This window comes from Physeter macrocephalus, chromosome 10, assembly GCF_002837175.3.
Source record: "Physeter macrocephalus isolate SW-GA chromosome 10, ASM283717v5, whole genome shotgun sequence".
NCBI classification, from domain to species: Eukaryota; Metazoa; Chordata; class Mammalia; order Artiodactyla; family Physeteridae; genus Physeter; species Physeter macrocephalus.
The window spans coordinates 7,423,642-7,443,625 of NC_041223.1; the positions used below are offsets into that span (position 1 = coordinate 7,423,642).

General features: G+C 41.7%; 1 protein-coding gene and 1 long non-coding RNA gene across 4 annotated transcripts in view; one reads left to right on the forward strand and one right to left on the reverse strand.

The window, feature by feature from the left end:
- LOC102978756 (uncharacterized) overlaps positions 1-2,541 on the reverse strand; it is a 10,326-nt gene extending 7,785 nt beyond the window's left edge. Inside the window, exon 1 of the long non-coding RNA XR_003681601.2 lies at positions 2,190-2,541. This is a non-coding gene — a long non-coding RNA (uncharacterized lncRNA). The remainder of the gene's footprint in view (positions 1-2,189) is intronic.
- A 5,185-nt stretch (positions 2,542-7,726) lies between these two features.
- The window catches only part of LOC102979031 (plasminogen), a 44,402-nt gene continuing 32,144 nt past the window's right edge, over positions 7,727-19,984 (forward strand). For all 3 annotated transcript variants that reach the window (XM_007126013.2, XM_007126011.2, XM_007126012.2), the window contains exons 1-5: positions 7,727-7,775; positions 12,066-12,201; positions 13,492-13,598; positions 17,526-17,640; positions 19,385-19,524. In XM_007126013.2, the coding sequence (XP_007126075.1) occupies positions 7,727-7,775; positions 12,066-12,201; positions 13,492-13,598; positions 17,526-17,640; positions 19,385-19,524 (547 nt within the window). The remainder of the gene's footprint in view (positions 7,776-12,065; positions 12,202-13,491; positions 13,599-17,525; positions 17,641-19,384; positions 19,525-19,984) is intronic.

The window sequence follows — 19,984 nt, forward strand, 5'->3', positions numbered from 1 at the left end:
CTGAAAGCTGGTTCTTTGAGTAGATAAACAAAATTGATAAACCATTAGCCAGACTCGTCAAGAAAAAAAGGGAGACGGACAAATTCTTAGAAAAGCACATTGAGTTACTTGTAGTGAGGTGGATGGACCTAGAGTCTGTCATACAGAGTGAAGTAAGTCAGAAAGAGAAAAACAAATACCCTATGCTAATACATATACATGGAATCTAAAAAAGAAGATTCTGAAGAACCTAGGGGAAGGACAGGAATAAAGACGCAGATGTAGAGAATGGACTTGAGGACACGGGGAGGGGGAAGGGTAAGCTGGGACAAAGTGAGAGAGTTGCATGGACATATATACACTACCAAATGTAAAACAGATAGCTAGTGGGAAACAGCCACATAGCACAGGGAGATCAGCTCGGCGCTTTGTGACCACCCAGAGGGGTGGGATAGGGAGGGTGGGAGGGAGACGCAAGAGGGAGGAGATATGGGGATATATGTTTATGTATAGCTGATTCACTTTGTTATAAAGCAGAAACTAACACACCCTTGTAAAGCAATTATACTCCAATAAAGATGTTAAAAAAAAAACTACAATGAGGTGTCACTTCACACCGGTCAGAATGGCCATCATCAAGAAGTCTACAAACAATAAATGCTGGAGAGGGTGTGAAGAAAAGGGAACCCTCCTACACTGTTGGTGAGAATGGAAACTGGTACAGCCACTATGGAGAACAGTATGGAGTTTCCTTAAAAAACTAAAGACAGATCCAGCAATCCCAGTCCTGGGCATATATCCAGAGAAAACCATACTTCGAAAAGATACATGCATCCCAGTGTTCATTGCAGCACTATTTACAATAGCCAAGATGTGGAAGCAACCTAAACATCCACTGACTGAGGCATGGATAAAGAAGAGGTAATATATGTATATATATATATAAAATATTATATATATATAGGAATATTACTGAGCCATAAAAAAGGATGAAATAATGCCATCTGCAGCAACATGGATGGGCCTAGAGATTTATCATACTAAGTGAAGTAAGTCAGAATAAGAAAGACAAATATCATATGATACCACTTGTATGTGGAATCTAAAATATGATACAAATGAACTTATTTACAAAATAGAAACAGACTCACACACATAGAAAACAAACTTATGGTTACCAAAGGGGAAAGGGGGAGAGGAATAAATTAGGAGTTTGGGACTAACAGATAAACACTACTATATATAAAACAGATAAACAACAAGGTCGCACTGTATAGCACAGGGAACAATATTCAATATCTTGTGGGACTTCCCTGGCGGTCCAGTGGTTAAGACTGCGCTTCCAATGCAGGGGGCGTGAGTTCAATCCCTGGTCGGGGAGCTAAGATCTCACATGCTGTGCAGCGAGGCCAAAAAACTAAAATAAATTTATAAAAACCTTAAAGAAGAAGTCTTGTAATAAATTATAATGGAAAAGAATACGAAGAATATATATATTATATATATAAATATATATATAATTGAATCACTTTGCTGTACACCAGAAACTAACACAACACTGAGAGAAAAGAAGAAGAAAAAAAGACTTCCCTTGTTCCATCCCAGGTCTTCTTTTCTTCTCTCAGGGTGACCTCATCCACGTCCCTTGTTTCAGTGTTATGTACCCGATTCTACATCTCCAGCCCAAACCTCTTCCCTGGGCCCTAGACCAGGAATCGGCAAGCATTTCCTGCAAAAAGCCAGGTAGTAAATATTTTATGGGCTTGCTGGCCAACATACAGCCTCAGTCACATCTACTCAACTACTCATTTTCATGCACATGCAGCCGTAGCCAACAGTAAATGAACAGGCCAGGCTGTGTGCCAATATAACTTTATTTACAAAACCAGGAGGCTGCCTGATGGGCTACAGTTTGCCAACGCCTGCTCTAGACCCAAATATCCAATTGCCTTCTGGGCGGTTGGAGACTTTCACAAGTTCCCAAACATAACATGTCTCCAAGCAAACTCATCTTACTCTTTCCTCTGTTCCTTCTCAGTGAAGATACGGCTCTCTACCATATACCCAAGACATAAATGCCGGCCCCAGCCTTGATTTCACTCACCAGATTCAGTCACAAAATCCGGTCAACTCTCCTTTCTAACCATCTCCCTAATCCAGTCCTGTTTTCTGTCCCCATTGCCTCCTTTCAGACCCCTCTCATCTCTCACCTCCTTCCTCCGTGCTTCTTATGATCCCCTCACCACACTTCAGGCAGAAGGATGAGGCCACTCTTCCATTTTAAAACCCTTCAAGGGTCCCTGCCGTTCTCGCCGCAGGGTCGATGGGATTCGGTCTCTTCTCCATCATTTCCGATTTCAGCCTGAACGACTTTTCAATCGCCTAGATGGAACCCTTGCCTCTGCGATTCCGCACATTCATTCTTTCTGCTCAGAACACACTTCTCCTGCTTCTCGCCCCTCCTGCTTGTCATCTAGGGTCGGTGTCACTTCCCCGTGAAGCGTGGCCTCACCCCTCCAGCCGAGGGCGTGTCCCTCCGCCACGGGATGGCCTGGCCGCGCAGCCTCACAGTCCGACCTGCGGACGAGCACCGCCCCCACCCGGTCACGTGGGAACCTCGCGGAGGGCGGGGAGCGTTTCCTCTCGTCCGCTCGGCGCTCAGCGTAGCGCTAGACGCACTGCCGGCACGGAAGAGGCGTCTACTGAAGGATGGTGCGCAGGCCAGTGCTCACCTTCCTTGAAACTCTGCCCGTCTCTCCCCCCGCCAACCCCATGCTTCCCTCGGGGACCTTCGGCCGCCTCCGCCGCAGGAGGTGGGTCTGGCAGCCGATGAGCAGGCGATGAGGAAGGGGTTGTTTCTTGGGGTCCAGGTGTGATGCGGGGGCCTCTGTTGGCTGGTGTCTTATCTGCGTGCAGAGATGGTGGGTCTCCCCCGAGCACCCGGGAGGCCCGGGCAGGCCAGGGCTCCTCCAGCCTCTGGATTTCAGGTCGACGTGTAGGAGCGGCTGTTAAGCTGGTGGCGTCAATCAGGCCTGAAGAACTGTCCCGGGCTGGGGAGGGGGGCGTGGAGGCGGGGGACAGGGCCTCTTCCATCCCTCACACTACTCGTGAGCTCCCAGAAATCAGCCAGAGGTTGGCTTAGGCTCCCCGATGTAGAAATCCTGTAACTTTTGACTTTCCCTGGGCAAGTTTGTGTACTCTGGGAGTTCTCTTTAATATTATGGAAGCGTTTACATCATCCTGGGTCCTCTTAAATGTATACACACATATCCAAATATGTACACACATATCCAAATACATACACATATATCCAAATATATACACATATATCAAATACAAACACATATCTCTAAATATATAGATATATATCTAAATATATACATATATATCCAAATACACACACACACCCAAATATATACATATATATCCATATATCCAAATATATACAGATGTATCCAAATATATACACGCATATCCAAGTATATATGCTTATATATATAAATATAGGCATATATCCAAATATGTACACATATATCAAATACAAACACACATATACAAATATATACATATGTATATACAAATATTCAAACATATATCCAAATATACACATATATTTAAATATATAAAAATAGACATAATCATTTTTACTTTTTATTTTGAAATAATTATAAACACTCAAGAAGTTACAAAAATAGTACTGAGGGGTCCGGTCTAACCATCACCCAGCTACGCAGTCTCACCCAGAGGTAACATCTTACATAACTACAGTTCATTACCAATACCAGGAATTGCCTTTGGTACAGTGTAATGAACTAGTCCACAGAACTTGCTCAGATTTCACCGGTTTTTATATGCACTCATTTTTTTTCTTAAAAGATTTTAATGTTTTGTACATGTCTCTCCAAATACTGTGAAAAAAGACTTTTGTCATAATTACCTTAGAGAATAGTGAGTTTTAGAGAAGGAAAAGATGATCTGTTTTCTCTCTGGACCTCAGAGCTGAGAGGATGCTTGCCTGGATTTGGGGGGGCTTCTAGTGCTGACTCAGAGTGGGCTGGTAAATTATCAGGGAGTTACTGTCTTCTCTGCTGATATTTTTCGTAAGCATATAACAAGTCTAATGAGGAGATGTCCAGTGAAGACTACTTCTTTTTCAAAACGAGTAAACATCTCGATTTCTGTAAGCACTATCCATTAAGAAAAAATACCGCCTTGCTGACCCCTGCATTAGTCAGTCAGGTCTTGCTTAGAAGGTGCTCCAGTGCGGGTTACCTTTTAAGTCCTGTGCTCACTGAGCAGCCCTGTTATCTCTTCACTTATCAGCTGAGGGCTGATAAGGATCTCATTCCATGTCCCAGAGACTGAGGAACAAAGGCTAACAAACATGAGGAAAAGGTCGAATAAAGAAAGGAACGCCACCTTCAGATGAATGAGAACACGGTTCCTAGATGATATGCCCTAATAAACTCACACAGTGAAAGCAATCTGCAAATTGGCATTGAGGGCCCGATGAACTTGTTATGAACCTTTGCAATGATGAAGGCATACTTTGAGCCCTTAATAGATGAATTAATTTTGTGCTGTTCTGTTTTGAAATGACATGGTCTTTGCGGGGAAGATTCAGAGACATTCATGATAAAGAAATGACTTGCTGTATAGTAGAAATTAACAACATTGTAAATTAACTATATTTCAATAAAGTAAATGTTTAAAAAATTTAAAAAAAGAAACGAGCTGCCTTAGAATGACAGTTCCCAGATGGCAGAGCCTGGGCTGAGAAGAGCTAGGGCTGCAGGAAGGTGGGAAGTCAGTGGGGGAAAGGTGACAGGTGCCGACATCAGGCCAGCAATGCGAGGTCCACGCAATCTCACCTGGGAAGATGTCGCCTGGCCACAGCTTCCACCTCACCTGCAGGGTGGGTGCAAGTGAGACCAAAGGGGCTTCTACCCCACTCCCCTGGTGAGCTTGGCCTTACCTTGTGTTCAAGGTGCTTTTGCAAGGAAATCACCACTTCAATGCCAGGAGGGGAGGAAGTAGCTAATTCTTCCCTTCCTGTGGGAACCTGAGTCCTGAGTGGATCTTGGTTGCAGGCCCCATGCTGGGAAGAGCGTCTCTCTTATTTTGGTGTCCTTATCCCACCCCCACCCCCACCCCCGCAAACGCCCACTACAAGTGCAGCAGCAGACTCCACGCATCTCAGGTGCAAAAGTTTCCTGCAGTTCCTTTAGGTGGAGGCTGGGGGAAGGTAGAGATTGTCATTTGTACCTTTTCTCTAATCCTAGAAGAATCTAACACCTACTATTTGGTCAATAAATATTTAATGAATTGAACTCAGAGAATACACATCTCAGAATTTATTTAACCTGCTAATACTATACCAAGATGATCTTTTTCTTTATCTCTTTCCTGAGCTTCTGCCATTCTTTCAAATAGAAAATGACTTATATGGAATTAATTGTCTTTACAGCCTTGGGCAAAACCACTGCCCAAAACCCCTCCGAGAGTGCCAGTGTAGGATTCCTACATATGATCTAGAATAGTCCATCACTCTGTGCCTACCCTGCACCTATGAAGCTGAACCCTGCAGGGCAGTGCCGTAATGGGAGTCTGTATCCATCCACACTGTCTACACCTAAGCAACACGTTCCTCTTTCCTCTTCTTTTTACACACAGCAGAATAGGGGGCACAATAGCCAAACTCTGCTTTGTGTTTACCTGTGTTCTCGTGATGCTGATGTATTGAGAAGGTGGTGAAGAACACATAGTCAGAAGGACATTGGAGGGCAACCTCATTCACAAAATAACATTTGTAGGGGCTTCCCTGGTGGCGCAGTGGTTAAGAATCCGCCTGCCAATGCAGGGGACACGGGTTCGATCTTCCCCTGGTCTGGGAAGATCCTACATGCCGTGGAGCAGCTAAGCCCGTGCGCCACAGCTAGTGAGCCTGTGCTCTAGAGCCACGAGCCACAACTACTGAGCCCGCATGCTGCAACTACTGAAGCCTGCGTGCCTAAAGCCCGTACTCAAGCCACAACCCTAGAGCCCGCAACAAGAGAAGCCACTGCAATGAGAAGCCCGCGCACCACAACGAAGAGTAGCCCCAGCTGGCCACAGCTAGAGAAAGCCCGCGCGCAGCAACAAAGACCCAACGCAGCCAAAAATAAAATAAATTAAATAAAATAAATTAAACAAAATAACATTTGTAGAACCAAATATATTCTAGAAGCTTCCAAGAGGAAAGGGGGCAAAAGGCATACCACTACCATCCATATCAAAAAAACAAAACAGGAAAAGGACATTTATGCAGGTGTAGAATTTCTGATAGCATTGTTCCTGAAGTGCCTTAACCGTGAGGCAGTACTAAAGTATTTTAAGTGGAGTAAATGTGAGGTGGCAACATCACGTATTACCAGAGTCTGTTTTCTCCCCCAAAGTATTTTCTGGAACACACCAACATAATTCCCCTAAGAGACATTTCAGATATGTTAAGACAAAAAGTCTTCCCAAGGCTGATTTCTCAACTTGCTTCCACCTTGTGTCCCCTTGAATAAACTGGGCCACTAGGTGAGAGGGAGGGGAGAAAGCTGGGACATGGTGGAAAAACAGGAAATGTGCCAGGTCCTCCCAGCCCCTCATGATGGTGCTACCATCTTGCTCTCCAGCACATTCTGTTCTTGTGGATTCTGCACACACAGTACTTCAACCCCAGGCAATTCTGCAGGAGGCTCCATCCAAGACGATTGGTGCCCACCTCTACATTTTGCTGGTTAATTTATAGAAAGGAGTTTCATAGCATGGAGAGAGGAGTGTTTTGAGTTCTTCTTTCACAATTAAAACAGAGCCAATTCCTGAGTATTATTGAGCACTGATGTAAGAGTTTTAAAGCATGTACTACCTGGTCATTCTAGCCTTAAGCCAGGGCAAAGTACAGAATCAACAATTAAAATCAAGGCATTCTTTAAACTTAATTTTCCCACTCTTGCTTTATGTCATGAGGATGAGACTATAATGCACTGTGAATTCATTGGGGGAAAAGATCGACATTTTATAACATCATCTATAATCATGGAAACCATATGAGTCCATTGGACATAAAGTTTGATAATAATGAAATATTGTAACTTACGTAGTGATTTCTACACTGGTACGACGTGGAGACGTTAATAGTGATGCTGTAGCTTAAGTCTGTAATCTGAGGCCAAATAGATTTTGTCCATTGGCTTCATCCCTTGTGAGCTAAGTGACCTTGGGAAAGAAACCTTCTCAGCCTGAGTCGCCTCATCTGAAGTGGGGATGATAATAATATTGCCTGTTTGGAAGGTTGGATGAAACTGTGCAGAAGGTCTGGCATAGAAAAGTCCTCAGCAAATGTTAGCTATTGTTGTAAATTTTTTTTTTTCACCCAAAAGAAAGAGAGTGAAATAAGAGGGAAGGAAAGAAGAGTAAGTGGGAAAGATGATGGGCTGGGGGCAAGGAGGGGAGCAGGCGGCCGTGCGGGGCAGCCGAGGGGGTGGGCAGCCTCCACCGCTTCCCAGCATCTATTGCAGACTCCGCTCTCAAACATTTTGTAAGATCCTCCCGTCAAGGTAATGTTTGAACACTTCAGAGCACAGTGGCAATGGGCCTCCAAGAGAATAATTAACTCCATGTGATTATCTTGTTTGTGGGTGCATTTCCTCTCATGTAAGTCGATAACATCTTGGGATTGGGACGCACTGTTTTCCGGACACTGCTGGCCAGTCCCAAAATGGAACATAGGGAGGTGGTCCTTCTCCTTCTTTTATTTCTGAAATCAGGTAAGACATAGAGATTTTTTTCACTTTAATCAATATATTTTTTCCTGGCAATGTATTAAAAATAGATCCATGATGGTTTCACGTGCAACTTGTTGAATTTAGCTTTTGACTTGTGAGATTCCCAGGTCACAATCTAAGAATGAGGAAATCTTCAAGAAATGTTTCGTTTCCCTCATGGGAGTACTGGAGACAAGTGGGCAGAGAAAATAATGAATGACGTTTTCAGTCTAAAAGATGGAGCCCACGTGATGGTTATTTTAGTTAGAAAAAAAATAGCCCAGATAGCTAACAACCCCAGAAGTTGTTAGTCTCTTTGCCTGGCTCTTAGTTTGGTTAATGTAGACCATTTTTGTTAAGGTGTCGTATTTTTCTGACTTTCAAATGTAAACAATGAAATATCTCTGACCATATTCTTTGACCAGTCTGTGGTTGTGTTGACCTGTTCTCTGTTTGTTATGACTTAAGGAAGGCTTTCCATACATACAAGTTCGCTTCTTATGCCTGGAGAAATCACAGGCATCGATTTGCAGGATGATGTCCCTACCATAATTCAACAAATCTCCACTGAGTACCCGAGGTAGGCCAGGCACATTTTTATTCATACATGCATATGTGTGTGTCCTTTACTAAGTCCAGCTTATTTAGCTGGTACCATAGGTGTTGTAGTAGATGTATACCCATTTTATAGATGAGGAAATCTGTCCTTAGGAAAATCACGTTATCTGCCTATTGACCAAACTCCCAGAAACCAGGACTTTAGCCAGGGCTTTCTGAGAAGGAATCTGATACTTCTTCTCACTTTTTCAACTTTGTTGAAAGCTTTGTTAAAATATTCTAATCATGTCTTCGTAGTTCTTTTTTTTTTTTGACAGCTTTATTGAGATATAATTCACATACTATACAATTCATCCACTTAAAGCATAGAATCCAAAGGTTTTCAGTATTCAGAGTTATGCAACTGTCACAATACCTTTTAGAACATTTTTGTTACCCTCCCAAATAAACTCCACACCCCTTAGCTGTCACCTCCAACCCCTCTTCTCCCCTCTCCCCAACCTCCATCCCCGCCCAGCCCCTGGAGATCACTAATCTACTTTCTGTCTCTGATTTGCCGTTTTGGACATTTCTTATAAGGGGAATCATACATTATGTTAGTGGTTCTTCATATAAAAAATGTATAGGTACTTGAAATTCAATTTATAAGTAGCCAGATAAAATTTTACGAGCTGTACTTTAAATTAGAGTCAAATACATTTGAATTTAGTGGAGCCACCTAAAGAAATATCAAAGAAAAAACAGCAGAAGGTTGCATAAAGAGGTTTTCATGCGAAATGGTTGTGGGGAGTGGCGCAGGGGTGCACACTCTGTTTTATTATTATTTTATTTTTTATTTTTTTGTGCACACTCTATTTTAGTCTATGGGAGGCAGGACCTGGAACTCTGGATACAGTGGGACACACCCAAATGTTAGAGCAGACTTCTCTGCAGCAGGATTAACATACGTCTTCACCAACCTAGGGGGAAAAAGACTTGCATAAGCTCTTTTTGAAAAGAAGGCATTTACTCTGTCTTTCCGTGGAAATGTTTCATCTTTCCAGTGCACTGAAATGACCAGGGAGAGGAAAGAAAATCTCCTTTTACAGCTGTTCTCAGTGAGAGGCAGATAAGCAGTTTGCATTTCACAAACCACAAAGTCTTTTTCTTTCAAACACACAAGCATGGGTGTACATATGCACACTACCATGATTTAAAAAAAGAATCCCACATTATTAATAAAATATACTTCTTTTGGTACCCATATACATCTACATTCAGCATAGAATATTAAAATACTTTTGTTACTAAAAAAATTTGTCTAATATTTCTTGGTCAATAAATAAAGTGTATTACACCACATTGTCACATGATCCCTGGAATTAAAGAAAGAAATTATTGGGGGAAAACTTTTCAAAGTAAAAAGAAAAAAATTTATTCTCTTTTGGGATATTTCTTTGGTGTATCAGCTCCTAAGGTGGGTCTCAGCAGCTGTATGCTATGAAACATACTAACATAACATAATTAAAGGGTGATAAAAATGGAAATTTTCTTGTTTTGATATCATTTACACCCCGGCCTGCTCTACTTTCTAAGAACTCTTCAAAAAATTTCAGTCTTTATAGGATATACTTTATAGAGTTCTTGTGTTTGTTTTTAAAGTCACATCCTGATCTATAGAATTTACCAAAGCACAACTCTTCCTGGAAATGAGAGCGCAACTTGGGAGAAAAATACAGGATGACGACATGGGTATGGGTCTAAAATATCTATTTCTCTATAATCTCTTGATACATGTATCAAGTGCTTTTTTGGTGTATTAAACTACATCAGTCGACTTCCTTTTCAAGGATGGAACCATCCATCCTTCCAGTTTGGAGAATCTCAGGTCGAGGAAGGAAGAGCAGAGGCAGGGAGAGGGTGGGCCCTGGAAACAGCTTTGTCTTAATCTAGGAAAGTGCATCACGCCCTTGTGGCGTGTGTGTGTTTTCAGGTGGTAAGGGATGGCCCTTCTGAGAATGAGGGTCTGGCCCTTCATGACCCTTCCTACTAGATAATTTTCATCAGTACCCAAACATGCTCTGGAATGCCTCATCTTCAAAAATTTCTGAGACGACCTAGAGATGATCACACTAAGTAAGTCAGACAGAGACAAATATGCTCTGATATACCTTATGTGTGGAATCTAAAAAATGATACAAATGAACTTATTTACAAAACAGAAATAGACTTAAAGACATAGAAAACAAACTTCTGGTTACCAAAGGGGAAAGAGGGGGGAGGGATAAATTAGGAGGTTGGGAGTAACAAATACGCACTACTATATATAAAATAGATAAACAACAAGGACCTATTGTATAGCACAGGGAACTCTACTCAATATCTTGTAATAACCTATAATGGGAAAGAATCTAAAAAAGAATATAGATTCTTTGAATATAGATTCAAAGAATATATAGATATAGATTCAAAGAATATAGATTCAAAGAATATAGATTCTTTGAATCTATATCTGAATCACTTTGCTCTACACCTGAAAGTAACACAACATTGTAAATCAACTATATTTCAATAAAAATTAAAAAAAATTTTTTCTGAGATTTCATATGGCCCCTAGGAAATGCTCCTTTCACAGCCAGATTCCTGCAAAGACTTGTCTTCCCTGCTGTCCCCACCGCCTCTCTTGATGACTCTTCAACACGCTCACCCTGGCTTTGATCTCCACCCCTCCCCTCAAAGTGGTCAAAGTTGCCAGGTTGCCTAATCCCATTTAGGCAAACTTTAGGAAACTTTGCTGTCTCCATTAAATTAACCTCTTTTAGCCCCTCACCCTATGAAAACGGCTGGAGTTCCATCCCAAAAGGATAGAGGCTGAGTCTCCAGGCTTGGAATAGAGCTGCCCCAGCTGTCTCAGGCGCCACGTGTCTCAGGAGTACTCTTTGTAGCCTTGCGGTGGGAACATGGCTGAGGCCCCCCTGGCCACCCTCTGCAGTAGCAAGGGGGCAGAGAGATCTTCAAACAGACACTTTGCCTCAGATTTTATGTCCGAGGAAAATCAAGGCCATGGTTTGTCCCAGGCTCTGCTGCTGTACAGTTTCCTCAGAAATGCCGGAAAGCTGTCATCGTCTTGGCACAAATGATTGCTCTTTAATAAATAGTGAGGAGTCACTCTACTAAGTCCAGTATAAAAATGACCATGTATTGTGGTCAAGATTTAGTCCAGCTCTTACTTATTCTCGACATCATCAACTCACCAAAGTTCTTGTATCTTATGGCGGAGCCATTCAGAGAAGGCTTAGCCCATCAGTTTCAGTGAGAGTGCCACAACTAAAGTTTGTACTGTAGGAAATCGAATAGTGGCCTCCAGTTTCTGTTTATACCCAGGGATGGACAAATCAACATCAAAAGTTGCCCTTGGTTGTCTCTTACTGTTCCATCATGACATGCAATTACTAGCAAACAGATCAAATTTTTTCTTATTTAACGTTTCATACCCATTAACGTAGTAACATGGAAGTTGTTAAGCAGTTCTAATCTATTAACCTAACAATCCAGTTGATCTTTTAACATAGTGCCATCTATTCATGGAACTGTTTTCCTAACTAAACATTTTTATTCACAGCCACCCATTCTGCTTCCAATGGAGCAGCCAGTTTTACTTCGTTGATGCAAAGCGAATAGTTTACAAATTCGTGATAATTAAACAACGGTGCTGATGCATTTATCCGTTGTCCCACTTTTATCTTCCATTTGTAGGTCTCGGAGACCCCCTGGATGACTATGTAAATACCCGGGGAGCCTCCCTGTTTAGTTTGACCCGGAAGCATCTGGTGACAGGAAGCATAGACGAATGTGCAACAAAGTGTGAGGAGGAAAGAGACTTCATTTGCAGGTATTTTCTTGGTCACTGCGCCTGCGCAGAAATCCTGCTGCTTGAGACGCTATTACGTTGATCACGAGAAATTTGCTCAGGGATTTATCAACGAAAACAGGGTTTAAGAGGAAAGAGGAATTTCATGGGACTGGAGTTTGGCATCTGTATTTGCTCCTCTGCATCTGAAACCATACGGTTTCTTGTTCATTAGTGTCCCCTTTAGAAAAATGTCCCCAAAGGAAGTTAGTTATTTTTACACGTGACAGCGGCAGCTATTGTTCTGAGCTCTAGTTTTTAACATTATCGTCGATAAATAGTTATTGAGGATCATGTGACTGGAAGTGTCCTAGACCCTAAGGAGCCACAAAGCATTGATACAGTGATCGGTACATAGGGGAGATATATATATATATATATATATATATATATATATATATATATCAGTATATATGATAGATTTTTGTGTAGATACAAAAGCCAGTGCTCGCCCTTTTGAATTTATGGTGTAGTCACAGAAACTGGATAAAATATAAAAATTAAAAAAAAAACAGCCAATGCGAGACATTGATAAGTGACATAATCAATACGTGCTCTATGAAGATTCAGAGGAAAGAACAATCCTAAGAGTTGAAATGACCAGGCAAGGCCTGGGGAGAAGGTGGGAACTGAGCTGGGCTTTGAAGGGTGAGATCTTGGTAAATACTGACCACGCAGGAGGGATTCTAGGCAGAGGGCAGCATGGCTGGGCACCTGTGAGAGGGACGGTGAAAGGACCAAGTCATCTGAAACAAAGGTTCACACAGGAGACAGGGCAGGAAAGGAAGCCATGGACGGCTTTGATGCCAGGCTCAACATCCATGCAGGACTGAGGTACAGGGCAGGGAGGTGTGAGGGGGAAGGGGGTAGAATGCAGAGACATAGTCAAGGGGAAGTTACAGGAGTCCACGTGGACCCTCTCAGGAAGGGGTTTAAAGCACTCAGTTGCTTCTTTCCAGCACAAAGCAAATATTCTGGCACTTCATTAAGAAAACTAGTGAAGAAAGAATAAAGCAGTTGAAACAGAGGGGAAAAAAAAGAAGAAAATTTGGAGGGGGAGAAGGTAAAGGTAGAAGAAAACAACAGTAGCTACCATGTTGCTGCATCCTTTGATGATACTTCATTGATTACAGTGCCAAGTTGAATTGGAAGTAACAAGTTCTGAGCTCCTTGATTCATCAAGAGAGTTATCTTTAGTCTCTTCCTTATTAATAAAACTTTGCTTTCCTTAAATAAAGGAAAAGAGTTGTGTTTTCTGATTCTCTTCCGCAGGGCATTCCAGTATCACAGTAAAGAGCAACAATGTGTGATAATGGCTGAAAACAGCAAGTTTTCCCCAGTCCTTAGGATGAGGGATGTCGTTTTATTTGAGAAGAGAAGTACGTACAATGTTTTCTTCCTTCTCCCCATTCCCCTCCCCCTTCCCTCCCCCAGCCCGTTTAATATCTGTACTTTATCAGACCAGCCAATGGAGGCGCTATGGTGTAGTGAAATTGAATTTGGAGTCAGAAGATTTGGCCGCTAACCCACTACGTCAACCTGCATATATGACTTCACCTTTTAAGTTTCATTTCTCTTGGTTTAAAAACGAAGGGATTGGATTTACAAAATCACTTCCACCTCTATGACCCTGAAAATAAGATACTGAAAATTTTGTTTTATTTTTAAGGAGAAGAGGGAGAGTCTACAAGCTTCTTAGGATCTTGGTTTTTTGTTCTGCAGGGACCACGGTCCTTGGTCTGAAGCCTGGAGAAATAGCAAAACTGAGGTGTTTTCAATCTGCAGTAACATTTGAATAGAGAAAATATCCTTCTTTTTACTCTTACATGTTCCACTTTTTTTCAGTCCTGGTCTGTATTTCCCTGAGACTCTGGAATGGTGTCTTTTGAAAATGTGCACAAGTTGCAGTTCCTTTTCCATAGTGTCCTTGAAAACTCTAGATCTTTCGTTGTTTAGGATCATGGGTGGCCTAGATTCCTACGGAAGTTGCATGTCTTCTAAGATGTGTAAAAGTTCATTAAGTCTGTACGAAGATTGAAGTGAATAATGATGCTTTCAAAACTATTTCCTATTCTCTGTTTGCTGGCGAGGTATTAAGACTATTTTGATAACAATCTTGCTCTCCAAATATTCTGTATCAGAGGTGTTGAACTCAACCAGAAACATCCTATTTCACTGATTCTTGACAATGGCTTACAACATTCTAGTTTCCCCACAAAACTCTCAATAAGATTTTGAGAAGTGTTTTTTTAGGTTAGGATTCTATCTACACGTTGGTTCATCTTCTTAGGTTTAATTATCTGTGTGTCTGCTATACACACTTCCAGCCCACTGTTTAGCTCTAATCCTTGAGTCTAAAGTGCAGATTAAATCTGAAGTTTATCTGTTGATGTTACTAGTTCTTACAAATAGTAAAGGAAGAGATATATGGGATTACCCACTGTCCTTTTAAAAAGGCTGGTGGGATACTCTCTGCAAAATGCTAACATTTAAACATGTCCTTTGTAAATTGTTAACCAGAGGATCATGGGGTGACCGCTAGGCTTAGTTTGGATAGTTGAAGAGTTGCCTGTTTTCAAGGTGATGGAAAGGAGCAAAAGGTTATATAAACTCTGGTGGGTACATACAAATAAAAGAGAGGTAAAAAGTCAAAAGTCAGTCATTTTTTGGTGCTTGTTTCTTTACTGTGGAATATTGACCCACTGTTAAATTACCTGCCAGGGTTTTTCTGGGAACGGTCAGTGTCAAATTAGTTACATCTTTACTTTTGCCCCCATGGCCACTGCTGCCACTTGGGTCTAAGCCGCCATCATCACTGGCTGCGCCACTGCAGCGGCTGGTCTGCAACTTCCCTGCTTCAAACCTTTAGTGCCCTAGAAGACAATCGAAATACTCACCAATTGCTGCAGGGCCCTGTATTATTTAAGCCTACCTCATGTGCTGGGCTTATATCTGCCCCTCCTCCAGCAGGGCAAGCACACACCTCTTCGTCCTGGACCCTCCTCTGTTCTTCTGGCTCCTTCTCATCTCCCAATTTCAGCTCAAGGATCACCTCCTTTGAAAAGTCTCCCCTGACCCCTGGCCTCCAAAGTACCTTGAGTTTACCTTTTTGATAAGTGTAATATATCTACTATAATAATATATCTCAATGAAGATATATCTGCAATCTTTAGATAGAGCGTTGGGTTTAAAGCAGTAGCTGCTATAGGTGTGTTAGAAGTCCTTTCCCCAGATAATTGATTGATTAATTAAGAAACTTGGCTAAAGTGGGGAATCATAAAAGATGACACAAATATACCTTAAATATTTTCTATTTTCATCGAAAACGGAAGCTTACATTGCCACCTTTTGATGTAAAGCAGAGGCTTTTTTTCTTTGAACCTGGGGCCACCAACAGGAGTTATCTGGTGCATTTCTTGCATAAACCACACTCTAGTGACTTGTCTACGATAATTAGTGTCCTTCTCTTTGAAGTCGAGCAGGTCTAGAGACATCTACCAATCAATCTGTCAGTAAAATTCTTTTATATTTTTATGATTCCTCTCCCTTCAAACTCATATCAACTATATGAATGGATTGCTCTCAGTGGATATGATGACAATTTTTAAAACTATTCAACTCGAGTCCTGCTAGCTGCAGGACAGGCCAATAAATCAAGAGATGATTTGTTAGGCCAAGGAATAGAGACTTCATTCAGAAAGCCAGCCAACCAAGAAGATGGTGGACTAGTGTCCCAAAGAACCATCTTTCCTGATTAGAATTCAGGCTTCTTTTATACTAAAAGGGGAGGGGGTGAGGTTGGTTGCTGCAGACTTCTTGGTGTAGGACTCCTTTGCTCTTGCAGCTGGCCACGTAAGTCCCGCCACAATGTTCCTATAAACCTCCAACAAGATAAGTGTTATTCTCTGTTCCGCAACCTTTGGTCTCTATATGAATGGAAAAGTGTTGTACCTTTAGAGGTCAGAGCCTTGAGAATGGGCTATCCTATATATTTCAGGCTATAGGCAACATTCTTAACTTGTAGCAAAAGCAACAGAATACAAAAGTTAAAGAAACAGATCCAATATGGAATCAGATTTGTTCTTCCCTATTACACCATGGCTTCCATTTCTCTTTTTCTGCCTGTTCCACACTACTCTTTCCTACTGAGAGTTTGTAATGGAACAAGAGGCAACAAAGCATTGTGCAGAGATGGGTGTGTTGGCCTTATTCCAGCCTTACAGATTTGTTGCAGGGATTATGATGAATAAATGTAAAGAAGCTGGCACCGAGCCCTGCCCTTGGCAGGTGCTCAATCAACAATACCTATTGTTAGGGATTGACATCTATACACTAGCATGTATATAATAGATAACTAATAAGAACCTGCTTATAAAAAAATAAATTAAATTAAATTTTAAAAAAACCTATTCAACTCTTTCAAGTCCTTGAAACCATTCAACTTAATTTTAAAAAAAGTTCCATTTTCCCCCCCATTTATTTCTCAGTTTAGATCATCTGTAATCAAATAGAGCTGTATAAAAAGTTTTGGAAAGAAAAGCAACTGACTCTTGGTAAGCATATAACCAAACTGGTAGGAACAGAGTGGGTGGACACACCTGAAAGTGGCCTGCCAGCCACAGATGCCCACCCTGCCACATGTGGGCCACAGGTGGGCACCTGGCAGCATGTTTTAAAGGCAGGACGGGGCCCACCGGGCAACCGGTGCGTTGGTTAAGTGGAGGCTGGTTGCGAGCACCTTCTGTAAACATTGAAAGTAGACCACAGTCATATCACCCTGTCTGACATTTTTTCATATTTAAAATACTACTGGGACCTTCCAAAATTAGAAGTGGCTTGGATCTCCATCAACCTCTGAAAACCTGCTGCCCCCTTGTGAAGAAGCCCCCATGCCCTTTCCCATCCACTTTCTCATGATGCTATGTATTTTCTCTGTTACATGTGTCACCACAAGGTTGTCTGTTTCACAATCTGTGTTCTTGATTACTTTCTGTAACTGGCCCCCCCTGACTCCACTGGAATGTAAGCTCCACGAGGGCAGGGCCTGTGCAGTTCCTACTCTTGGTGTTTCCGGCATCCCCACCACCTAGCATCTGCCTGGCACATGGAGGGGTGGTAGTTTTGAGTAAAGGAATCAATGCCCCACGTGGCTTAGTTAACTGTAACTCTTACACAGATGTAAAAGACTGTCTTTTTAGATAGTGGGCAATGGTGTCCTTTCTCTCAATGTGTTCAAGTAGTGCAGGGCTTCTTCATGATTTTTCTTGTTGTGAAAGGGTTTGACCACTGTTTGGACTTCCTTGCAGTGTATCTTTCAGAGTGCAAGACTGGAAATGGGAAGAACTACAGGGGGACCATGGCCAAAACAAAAAGTGGGGTCGCCTGTCAAAAATGGAGCGACAATTCTCCACACACACCCAAGTAAGACTTTCTCTTTCGTCTCCGTGTTCACCGCTTATACTCAGAATGATTCCATTACTTCTGACTCAAACCAGGACATGTGACTAGCAGGTATGGGGAGAACCTTCTTGATGCTGGGGCAGAACCGTTCGATTATTTATGGAAGAAAAGCAGACAGTGGCTGCTTTCCATTCATTCTTGTGTATATGCTTTTCTGGAAGACTGAGAACAGGAAAAAAGAACTATAAAACCATGAATTCTAGGCTGAATCTGAGAAAAGACCAAAGAGGACTATGCTTAGAACTGAATTAGTCTAAATCAAATACACCATGTGTTCACTTCAACATTGTGAAAAACAGATTATCTTGCAACTTGCCTATTATTTATTTTAGTGTCATACTTTTTGTGCTTTGCCCAATATGGTATTAGGTGGATTAAGTTCTCATTAACAATGCTTATCAAGTGGGACTTTAGTGTCTATGACCCTTCCCCCTCCCCTATCCAAACAAATTGCCTTTATGCATCCCCATGAGATGGGCAGGTCTCGTATTCCCAGCACATTAAGGCTTATTGAGGTTAAAATGATTAAACCAAATGGCCAAATCATGGAATGTCAAGGGCCTTAGAGATAATATAGGCCATCTCTACCCCAGCAGATGAGGAAACTGAGATCCTGGGAGGACCAAATCTACCAAAAACAGGTACATAGAAGAACCAGAAACAAGAGCTACCATTTCAGATTCTAAATCTTAGGTTTTTGTTTTTTTAAATTTATTTTTGGCTGCGTCGGGTCTTAGTCGAGGCACGCGGGATCTTTGTTGAGGCATGCGGGATCTTTCGTTGAGGTGCACGGGCTTCTCTCTGGTTGTAGCATGTGGGTTTTTTTCTCTTCTCTAGTTGTGGCGTGCAGGCTCCAGGGCTCTGTAGTTGTGGCGCACAGGCTTAGTTGCCCCGCAGCATGTGGGATCTTAGTTCCCTGACCAGGGATCGAACCTGTATCCACTGCATTGCAGGGCAGATTCTTTACCACTGGATCACCAGGGAAGTCCCAAGTCTTAGGTTTTTAATCTAATTTCTTATCGCTATGTAGCAACTCATCTCTGAAAATGAGCTTCACTCCATCCTCCCAGTTTCCCATTAATTCTGGATGCATCTCAGAGAGGATGTGGAATTTGGCATCAGACAGATCTGACCTTAAACCCTTGAGATACTACTTATTAACTGCTCAAGCTTAGGCAAGATTTGATTTGTTTCACATGGCTGTGCCTCAGTTTTCTCATCTGTAAAGTGGGGATAATAACACCTTCCTGATAGGGATTTTTATTAAGACTACATTAGAGAATGTATAGATAAATTTTAGTGTAATACCTCGTGCAGAGTTCACACAGACAAAAGGGTGTTAACTTCTATTACTTTTACAGAGAGAAGGGCAACTGACAAAAGCAGGTGTTAGGAATGCATCGTGAATTTGGCAGACTTTTGAGGGCTTTGTATTTCTACTGTGCATAAAGACACTTTGGCTCTACTTCCAGGACTTGGCTGTCCACATAGTAATAATAGTAATATTAGCTACTCTACTGAAGCAGGCTATCAGCAGAGACACTGAAAATTGGGTGACACAAATGCTATAGCGCATAGCCGAAATGCATTTGGATGACACAACCTCGAATCACAGATGGGAAAGAGAGGGTGTCTTATCCTGCCTTGCTGATAACGTGCTGATTTTAAAAATATAGTCAGAGTGGTTCTTTTTCATCCTCCACAGCTATTCACCTGAAAAATATCCTTTCGCGGGATTGGAGGAGAACTACTGCAGGAACCCAGACAATGATAAGAAGGGACCTTGGTGTTACACCACAGATCCAGGCATGAGATATGACTTCTGCGACATTCCTGAATGTGAAGGTCAGGGGCGGCTCTAGAAAATGCTTTCCTATCTGCCCTTCGTCTGTGGAGTAATTTGCTGTAAATCAATTTTCTACAGGGATATTAATAATCAATCAGTGCTGTGTTTGACAGAATCAAGTAATACATGACCTCTTGGAAAGGACCAATTTTGCACATTTTCCATTATTGATCTAAATTATTTTTATTAAAATGTACTGCAACAGGGACTAATATAAAACTAGATATAAACTCTAGATGCAGACTTCTTATGCTTAAAGCTCTGACACAGTATAAAGCCAAAAACATATTTGCAATTAAATCTTTAGAATAAAACCACAAAATCAATACAATTCAAATACACAATATTAATTTAACATGGTAGACTTTGTTGTTTCATTGAAACCAAGCAATGAACCAGTTTTAAAGTCAGGATTCTATTGCGTTAATGGACCAATCAGTTTAATAGTGCACCTCAAGA